At 32.6% G+C, this 11,133-nt stretch overlaps 1 protein-coding gene across 1 annotated transcript; it reads left to right on the plus strand.

The window, feature by feature from the left end:
• Positions 1-3,370: 3,370 nt before the first annotated feature.
• Positions 3,371-6,040, plus strand: LOC137832397 (protein kinase PINOID). Its single transcript, XM_068640549.1, has 2 exons — positions 3,371-4,070; positions 5,130-6,040. Exons 1-2 carry the CDS (start codon positions 3,517-3,519, stop codon positions 5,923-5,925), a joined length of 1,350 nt encoding a protein of 449 aa, XP_068496650.1. The 5' UTR covers positions 3,371-3,516; the 3' UTR covers positions 5,926-6,040.
• The last annotated feature ends 5,093 nt before the right edge of the window (positions 6,041-11,133 follow it).

An 11,133-nucleotide genomic window follows, 5' to 3' on the forward strand; every position in this document is an offset into this window, starting at 1 on the left:
ATATAAACCTTGCACAAACTTAATATTGTCTTTTGAGAAGAAGTGACACAACCATGTGCTTACAAAACCAAGAGTAAAAATACTATAAAAGTCACAAAATATAATGTGAAAGTTCTATTAATGAATGTCTATTAAAAATGTCTTATTACACTTACTTTTGTCTTAAATTATAAAGAGAGCGGCTATAAAGTGTAATTAGTATGAAGATAATGATCATTAAAACATGTTTGGTCATTATTTAATCATCTTTGCCTATTTTTGTGTACTAACTATGGTACCAAATTATGAAACTTAATTGTTCTTTCATCACTTGTCTAATCATAGTGATAAACTGAAAATCATTAGGGCTGTATCAAATATTATAAATATTATATATATTGAGCAATTATATATGTTCCATGATGTAGATAGAACCTAAGACAATTCACGAGTACTTCATAGAATAATTTGTAACTTATGCGTTAACGTAATCCTAAAGGATAAAGAAAAGAGGACCACAAAGGTGTTGGGCAACTTTTTTAGCATTTGTCTAATCTTCCATGAAACACCTTCGGCCACCACAACCTTACCAATGGTGACATATTATGTATAAATAGCTACACTATAGTTACTTTTTATGATCATATATTTATAAATCATTGCCAAACTCAACATCCACTACTACTTAATTAATACAAATTAAAGCAAAAAGGGGAAGGGGACATGCAAAACAAATTTACCTATTTAATAACATCTAAACCCTTTCATTTATCTTTCCTTATCATCATCCTCAGAAGAAAAGGGAAATTGGACCACAGAATTATATGGTTCCACAGCTTTTATTTTATTTTTCTATTTACTAGATTTTGTGTTGCTGGTTTCCCATGTAACATTTTTCATACATAATTGTTTTTTACTCAAACTCAACAGCATCGCAAACTTTATAAGAATGATTGAGGACATCGACATCAATAATTTCTCAACAAAGAAAATTTTAAATATCTTAATAGAAAGTATAATATTTTCCATCTTTTAGTGTAAACATTTTATTTTAATAACTCTTCATGCACCCTAAACCATGACTAAATAATTAGAAGAACCACAAAAGATTTTTTTTATATATAAATAGTTAATAGTCCTTGTACAAATAATGCAAGAAAATTGTATTTCATACATAATTTTATTATAAACTATACGTTGTTGGATTTCAATATTTCCTTCTTTTATCCTAAAATAAATTTATTATTTTTATAAGAGAAATAATAATAGCTAGACAATATTTTATTAGCCACCACTTACATGTTATTTTACTTTACTTTCAACAATCCGAACACATCTGAAATCCTGCTAGACAGAAAATCAGAAAATCACTACTAACATGCTTCTAAACTTGATGAAGTCATCGTTCAAAACTTCTGAAAATCAAAATTTGAAATGTAAAAAATCAGAACTAAAAACGTGGATACAACTTTTTGAAATAATGACTGAAGCAGTTGATCAGAAGTTGCTTTTACTGTGGCTAAAACTAATTTTTGAGCTTCTTTTAAGATAAAATTATTGTACTACAATGTAACACTAAACACATGCAAAGTTTGGTGGCACAAGTACCTTCCTTGGCAGAGCACAGAAAAAATATGGCAGCAGAAAACTGGTGCACAGCTAATATTGTCCTAGAAAATATTATATATCACAGAAGTGCGTGTATATGTATATATTGTTGGAGAATTGATTTTCCAACGTGTGGAGGAAGCTAAGAATTTTGGTTGGGGAAGAACGTTAACAGCGAAAACTGTGGCACAACAAGATTCCCATGCAGATGCAGTAGCTTGAAAAGGTTAAAAGTCTGAATTTGAGAGGTCAGTTCAGCACTTACGTTTGGGCCAATGTCGTACTGTTGATTGGTCCTACCACTGTTGACAATGTTATTAATGGTTAGTACTTGCGTCCAAACATGCCCCACAATTTTCTCTCACAGTGAACTTGTGGCCAAAACTTTGCTCCAGCATTCGTATCTATAGATTAACACATTTGATTCAACATTATCACTCACTATGTCTCTGCATCTACAGGCATTACTTTGTCACCTCTCTCTTTTCCTTTGATATGACTCTCTGTGGACACCCAACACCTATCTTCACTCCACACACTTCGTTCTGCTTCTTCTTCATCATATTATCACACTCTCTATCTATTCCTATTCCTCTTTTTCCTTTAGCTACAAATTTCCTCATTCACGGAATATATCAACATAAAAACAAATATAGTAAGTAGTGGAACACAAAAAGGGTTCCAGTTATAACTCCAGTTATATACTGATTGTTTTTATTAATTAGGTTAATCTCATTAATTTTAGAGTTTACTTTACTTAAACGTGAATATGTACGAAGTGAAATGTTTTCAGTCGTAATGAAGTTGAATTTGTTGAGTAGTTATTGAGAGTTGTAGTTCCAACAGTATGTCTCGAGTAGAACGAATCTTTGACATGTTTTCTGCACCAAACTCGAAACCATCTGGAGAGTATACAAACTACCAATTTCTAGGCCACAAAGTTCAAAGTTCTTTAATTCTTCTCTGTAGTCTATGCTCTAAAGGCCATGTTTTTCTTTCATCAGACAGATAAAAATATACTTAAATATACTTCCTCAAAAGAGTTACGTGTCCAACGGTGTCACCAGCCTTAAAAGAATCAGCCATCCGTACATTTTTTTAATAGTAGAAATGGATTGACTCACTCACTATTTAATTATAGTTTGTTTCAATTTATTATCAACTTGTATCATGTCGGTATATATATATTCAATGCTTATAACTTAGGTGTAGTGTAGGGGCCTAGTTACTACTATTTGTCCATGCAAATGTTTTCTTAAAAAATCTACAAAATAAGTAATTATTGACTATATTTATATGCCAAAGTGAAAGAATAACTCCAACCTTATTAAAATCTCCTACTAATTATTCAATAATTCACATCCCTATTACTATTATTACAAAAACAAATTTATGCATGAAGTGAAAGAATAACTCTTAATGTTATTACATTTCACATTTGGAAATAATTACAGGTCCTTCTAGAGATGTAAGTGTAATTTGTCCTTGGGTGACTATAAGAAATGTATTGGTTTGGTAGCAGGTACATGCATGTGTGTTTAGACCAATAATATTTATGCGGGGTAAAAGAATAAAGCAGGGTTGAATAAGACCCAATATTTTGCGCTTAGTGAGAGAGAAACATAGGTGATCCCTGTAGGCCAGGTTTGTCACTGAAATAATGAGAGAGAAAAAAAAAAAAAAAAAGAGAATCAGAAAAGTAGTGGAAAAAAAGAAAGATAAATGCTTAACATTAACGAGAGTGGTACTACAAAACTAGGCCCACATCGCTTAACCAACCAATCCTTCCAGTTCCAAACCAAAGCAACTGAACTGCACTGCACCTTCCCATAAATACCACACAACCACCCCTCCTTCTTCTCCCAACGCTTTTCTCTCTGTAATTTCTATGAACCCTAGGTGCGTTCCTCTCGCCGGTGTCGTTCCACGATGTTAGTTGAGACTACCTGTGCTCGTGATTCTGGGATGAGTTCAGAGACTGTCAATTCCACGCAACGAACTTCCATGAGCAACGAGAGCGTTTGCAGCACCAGCTTCAGCCGCCTCTCCTTCGACCTCCCCCCTTCCTCCTCCTCGCCGGAGAGCCTGTTCGTCAAGCCGCACCGCTCCTCCGACTTCGCCTACTCCACCATCTTCCGCCGCCACTCCGCCCTCACCTTCCGCGACTTCCACCTCCTCCGCCGCATCGGCGCCGGCGACATCGGAACCGTGTACCTCTGCCGCCTCCGCCACGACGAGGAGGAGTGCTTCTACGCGATGAAGGTGGTGGACAAGGAGGCGGTGGCGTTGAAGAAGAAGGCGCAGAGAGCGGAGATGGAGAGAAAGATTCTGAAGATGGTGGACCACCCCTTCCTCCCTACGCTCTACGCGGAGTTCGAGGCCTCGCATTTCTCTTGCATTGTGATGGAGTATTGCTCCGGTGGAGACTTGCACTCCCTTCGACACAACCACCCTAACAAACGCTTCTCTCTCTCCTCTGCCAGGTAACTTACCCATACCCAAACTTTCTTCCTTTCTTCTCCTTCTTTTCTCATTATCATCATCATCTCTTCTCTTCTCTTCTCTTCTCGCCGTTTTTTTCCTTCAATAATTTACATTTTTCCTTTTTCTTTTCCTCTTCAAATACCTTATTCCCATCAAAGAATAACTAATATTTTTTACTTGTTTCCAATTTGTCATAACATGATTTATAGTTTATTGTTAATTAAAGTCAACAACTTTACACTCCTGTAATTCAGTCCCACCTCAACACATACATCTGTAGCTATCTGGTAATTTAATATAAAATTTCAATTAGTATTATAACCTTTTCACAACCTGGTAAATATGTCTTTAACCAAGTAATAAAAAAAATTACAACCTTTTAAAAGTGTTTTTTTCATGCCCGCATTTAGTCAAAAAAAAGTTGTGCTTGTTGCTTTTTCTATGAATTTTATAAACTAAAAAAAGAAAATTATTTTAAATGATGCTTAATTTTAGAACAAAAATATAGTTAAGCTGGTTTTCTTATTATATTTTTTATTTTCCATATTTATTTACTTTTATTATTTCTGAACGTAAAACATTGATATCAGCATTATTTTTATTTTTAATATAGGAAATTTATACTTCTGGAGAAAAAATATTCAAATTAATTATCCAATACATTAGGTTTTGACTATTTAATCTCACCGCCCAATTTTTTTAAAAAAAACTTATATGGTAGTTATTTCAAAAATAATTGAAAGGTTCTCATTTTATCTTTATTATTTCAAAATCTATAATTAGAATTTATAATATACAGAATAATATACAGAAATGTTGATATTATTATAAAATTAAAGGATGTTCTGTTGACACGTTTCGATATTTTTATCTGTATGAACAGTACAAAAAAAAAGGGAAAGTAAGTGGATGAAGATGAGTAGATGATGAGGGGAATGGAAGTTTGTTTTGGTAAAGTTAGAATGGAAGGAAGAAGAAGAAGCGTTTTGTGATTTTGGAGAAACATAGTTAATGTTTATTAATTGTTGCACATGCACTAATATTCTTGTTTGTTACAGGTTTTACGCGGCTGAAGTACTGGTGGCGTTGGAGTATCTCCACATGCTGGGAATAATCTACAGGGATCTAAAGCCAGAAAACGTGTTGGTCAGATCAGACGGTCACATCATGCTTTCTGATTTCGATCTCTCTCTCTGCTCCCATGCAATCCCCGCCGTTGAATCCCCTGACTGTTCCCTCGATCCTGCATTCGCACGCACGTTACCCTACACCCGCCAGTACTCCACTCCGTTCTCCTGCCTCTCCAACCGCGTCTTCCGCTCCAGGAAGGTTCAAACCCTCCAACCGAACCGCCTCTTTGTGGCCGAACCGGTTGGGGCTCGCTCCTGCTCCTTCGTGGGGACACACGAGTACGTATCACCGGAAGTGGCCTCCGGGAACTCCCACGGCAACGCCGTCGACTGGTGGTCCTTCGGGATATTCATCTACGAGATGGTGTACAGTCGCACACCCTTCGCGGGCTCATCGAACGAGGCTACGCTGCGCAACATCATAAAAAACTCCCTCGCCTTTCCCACCGCCACTCCCTCCACCACGCTTGAAACGCACGCGCGGGACCTCATCTCCAGGTTGCTCAACAAGGACCCGAACCGCAGGCTTGGGTCAAAGCGCGGCGCCGCCGACGTCAAGAAGCACCCTTTCTTCGCTGGGCTCAATCTCGCGCTCATACGAATGGTGACGCCGCCGGAGGTTCCCTCCCTCAGAAGACACAAAACGACGCCGTTTTGCCCCGCTAACGATAACGGCAACGTAAATAACAGCAGGCATGAGCTAACGGCGTTTGATTACTTTTGAGTCGGTGGCACCGAGATTTTGTAATTGGCAGATGAGTTATGTGTATAAATATTGAGCTGTCCTTTCTTTTTGTACCCTTATTTTAATTCTAATATAGTTTCATACTTACATTCCACTTTCTTTTCACCTTTTTCTATATTTTTTGGCATCTCTATAATATTATGTTTAGATGGTGCGGGGACACCAATGAAAACCAATCACAACTTCATTATTTTCAAACTCCACAAATGTCACTAATGTCGCCCCTTTTTGGTTCCCATACCATGCTATTCAGATTACAATTTTTTTCTCTTTTTTCTTACGATTGGATCGAGGTTATCGTCTTATCTTAATCATAACATGCCTCTGTCTTCTCCTTTTCATGGTGTGCTTCCAGAGGAGACAACCATCAAAAAATAACTTCCATTGCTAAATACACAATATTCCTTGCTTAATTTCTTCTCCTCAAATCACACTTTGGGATGAGCACACACTCCTAAGGGGCCAACTGGGGAAGGCATTGCATAACTTCAACAAAACTCAATTCTATACTCAGTTTTCTGCTCTTATTTTTCAATACACTATTGTATTATTTATGAATAATCAAATAAGCGACGTGTTAACAAAATAATAATATAAAAATATTACTAATAAATAATAATTTGATTTTCCCTACTGACACCACAGTTACAAATTAAATTAAATATTTTACTCTCTCGCGTTGAAAATCTGCACTTCTCTTTGAATTTTTTTGTTGACTCATTACTTCCATTCAAACTGATTCCCACGCAATCAAACCATTTGACCAGCAACTCTTTTTTACACTTAGAAATGACATTGGAAAAGCACAAAAGTAGTTGAATTTAGTGGGATACCATTATACAACCATTCTATAGTTAGTTTTGTTAATTTTTTATTTTAACTTAATATCTCAATTCAATGTTTTAATATTAAAAAATAGTTATCATTCGGTTATTTTATAAAAGTTTGTCGTTAATATGTTTTTTCCTTGTAATTCGCGAGCAAAGTTTCCAAGACACAGATGGTTATGTGTTGATTTACTTGTACAATTTAGTGGTATGTGTTAGAATATTTATTTTTGTTGAGAATATAAAAAAGTTTTGGAAACGAATTTGTAGAGAGAGATGTAATAAAGAAGAAGAAAATGAGGTGGTTGATTAGGCTTTTGAAAACGCGAAAGGGCTACCCCTATTGCGTAGAGTAGTTGAAAGTAAGTAGCATATTCATATGTGAATGTGTGTGTACTGTGCCAAATACTGCAAATAATCTAGTTTTAGTTCCAATTTTTTCTTGTCAAATGTTCCATATTCTTCTTAATTTAGACATACACAAAAGTTAGGCTTATGAACTGTCGTGCCTGTCTCTCCATCTCAAATCTATATCAGGATCAACACAACCCTTCCCAAACCTCACTTCTGCCAACCTGTACTAGTATTTTTCACATGCTTGACAAATAAAAAAAACACCACTATTAACTTTTTTTTATTATAACAGTATTTTTACTAATAACACTAAAAGATAAACATAACACAGGATTTAACGTAGTTCGGTCGTCAACAACAATTTATATCTACACGAACAACTATTAAGCTTTCATCTTCGGTTGCACACCAATTATAAGTACAATTATCTATTTAAATAGAAATTATAAAAGGGACACAATCATTAAGTTCACTCACCAAAAATGGTGTTTAATCAATCTAACTCAATTGATCATCACTTCATATCCAATAATTATAACGAAAATTATATCAAATAATTTGTTAAATGCAAGTAGCTGAATTAAACTTCATTTTCAAAACCTTCCTCACTCCACTGTTAATATGTAAATTATATGGCAAACATGGTGGTGGTGATAGACTAATGGTACATGGCAGAAGCATAAATATAATATCGCATCCTACAGGAAATGGTGAAAGCCATAATGTGCGATTCGCGTAAAGAAATTGATGCGATTAGAGTTTATTAGGATGTGTTGTGTGTATAGAGATAGAAGACATAGTTGGAACTTTTACAAGTTGTGCAGACCAGAATCGATTCCTCCCAGCTCATTGAAATTCTGTGTTTTTGGTTTCAAATGCCGTTTTCATAGTTTCAGGCTTTACAGATATGTACCATTCTCATCAAACTCTAATCATATCTCATCTCATCTCATCTAAACACCTTTAATTCCTTTCCCTTTTCCCCAAAATGCTCTTTTATCCTCTTTTGTCACTCTTTCTTTCTAGAACGTTCACGGGCTTCAATTACCACTTCACTTTCATATGCTTGCCTTTCATTTTAACCTCTGCAATCTACCTTGGTGCATAATTGTTAAAACAAGTAATTTGGGATAAAAGTAACAACAAGTCACACCATAAATTTCGATTTACTTAGCATTTGGGATTCTCTGATCTAAAGAACAATATTCTTTTGTTGGATATATTTAATTTATTTTTAATTTCTCAAATATGGAATTAACTTTTTTTATAATTGAAAATAGTACAAAAATATCTTTCGATAGTTTGTGCTTGAAGCCAAGAAGAATTTAGCTAAATTTAAATAAATGAATGTGTTGAACTAATTAAATTTATTTCCTGGTTCCATTTCAACAATATTTTCTAAATACAAGTTGGAATATAAAGACATGAGATTATGTCTCTAACATTTTTCCTCATATATAGATACACTAACTATACTTGAAAGACTAATAATTATTAGCATGTTCCTTCTTTGTATACTAATCCAATATAAATCTTGTTTTTTCAGTTACGTAAATGAAATATCAAGGGTTATGTGTAAATAATTTGTTTTTTAAAATATTAATAGAAATATATTTATATAAAGATATATATACATATATATATATAAAGATGAATATAATTTTATAATTATAATTATAATCTTAGTAGATATGTATTGATTAAAATAGGATAAATACAAATTACTTGTACGAAGAGCAAAAGAAAAATAAATAATAAGTAAACGACATCTTACCAATAATAGGTTATAGAAGAATTATACCAAGTGATATTCCAATACTATTCCAACATGTCACTATGACTTCACTTTTTTTTAACTTTAAAATAACCTTTTACTTAATTTAATAAATATAGCCATCATTCCAAATTACTTAATTTAATGAAACTCTATTATATGGCAGTTGTGAAGAGGTGTAGAAGGTGACACGTGGCTGTGAACCCTGAAAGAGAGTGGCAACTTTAAACCAATGTCTCCTCTCTTCATCACATATACAACTCCACCTACCTTCATTTCATCTCTACCTTGTCTCTTTTATTATTATTATTATAATCATAACAACATTATAATAATAATAATAATAATGATATACAACATAATATTTCGACATCAATAACAAATATCAAATGTTTATGTAAAAATATTACTATCGTAAATATAATAAAATTAATTATATTATCTCGTTTAAATAAACTATTAAGAACATCCAAAATAATAAAATGAGATTGAAATACTCTAAAATATCGTTTCTAATTATCCATATTTATCAATAAAAAATTTAATTATTAAATATAAAATAATCAAAGAATGTCATGAAATGAGTTAAGTTAAATTAAAAAATGCAATATAAATTAAATTGTACATGATAAGTTCTAACAACAAAATAAATATCTTTTGAAAAATAATGAAAAATCTAAAATATGTGCAATAAATATTTTTTTATTATAAAAATTAAAAAAATTCAAGTGCATATAATTTCAAACTCTTATTCTCTTTTTTCTTTGTAAAAAAAATTAAAAAAAAAATTGTTTATGGCAAATAAATAACCAATAATAAATTGTCATTTTAATATATAACTTTTCAAACAATTACACACTACCAAACCCTGAAGTTTTTAATAGTTACAAAATATAGAACCTAAATTTTTTTTACTCTATTCTCCAAAAAAAAAAAATATTAACTTTAATAGATGTTTCAGAGAGAAATATATTGAGAAAAACAACAATAATATATGATTCAAATTTATATAAAATATTTCACATTATTTCTTACTTAAAAACTCAAAACATTACTCGAAGAGAGAGAGTCCGGAATATTTCGGATTGTGCAAGAATTTCAAAACTTATTTTTTTTTATTTTAAATATTTTGAAATATACAATAAAAAATAAAATTTGTATAGTATTCCAGAATTTTCATTCTAAAATACAATTTCAGTAGGGTAAATTTTGAATTTGAAATGCAACTACGTGGCAAAGCCCAATCCATGACCCAATCAACATTCTTTAATAATCTGTTAGACTCACCTTTCATTCTTTGTTTATCAGCTTGTAAAATAAAAAGTCTAGTGGGGAATTTTGTTAGGATTTTAAAAATTAATTTTAAGAAAGAAAGTTTCAAATGTTTCTAGTAATGAAATTTAATTTTGGGTGAAAATCACATTATTTAGAATTAAATTTTAATAGTGATTCCACCTTAAATTCAATTTTTTTTACCTCAACTCTTTTAAAATTATTCTGCAAAAACAGAAATGCACGACCCTTACACAATACCAACATTTATTTTGACATAATAAATAAGTTATGTCAACCTACATATTTTTTCTCAAGGAAGATTTTTTACACTCTTGATATTAATCATCGTTTGAATATTGAAATAGATTATCCTCAGACGTGCTTTACCAATAATTTTATATACTTGACGTTATGAATTATTCAGCCACCATGTTTACAAACCCATCCATAGTTACTACTTATACACTCACACTATACATGGTAATGAAGAAATCATTTACAAAGTACAACTCAATTTCTTAAACCCCAGTCAACCATAGGGTTCATATTCAATGCAATGAAATAATGGTACATATGGTGCTGGTACTAAATTCAAGTTATTGAAATAAGACTGACCTAAAGTTTAATCTCTTCAAACAATTCTAGTTTTATTTACTGCACCAAATGCGCTTGAAATCTTAGATTGATTTCTGATATTTTTTAATGTAAATAGTCTTCAAGTACTAAAAAACACAAAAAGTTGCAGAAACTCCTTTTGATAGTATTATAAATTATAAATGGCACCAAATGCACTCTTTAAGGATGTTACTGATCATGGTGAAGTTGAAGCCACTAATAAGGTTAAAAAGGATAACCGTTTTAAAAGTACAGGAAAGACGAAGATGTGCCAACCAACATTTTCGCCCTACCACTAAATCTTCCTTTTTTTTCGTGACACCATTGGGCATATTCAACGTG

The sequence above is a fragment of the Phaseolus vulgaris genome, chromosome 6, assembly GCF_000499845.2.
Source record: "Phaseolus vulgaris cultivar G19833 chromosome 6, P. vulgaris v2.0, whole genome shotgun sequence".
Taxonomy (NCBI): Eukaryota; Viridiplantae; Streptophyta; class Magnoliopsida; order Fabales; family Fabaceae; genus Phaseolus; species Phaseolus vulgaris.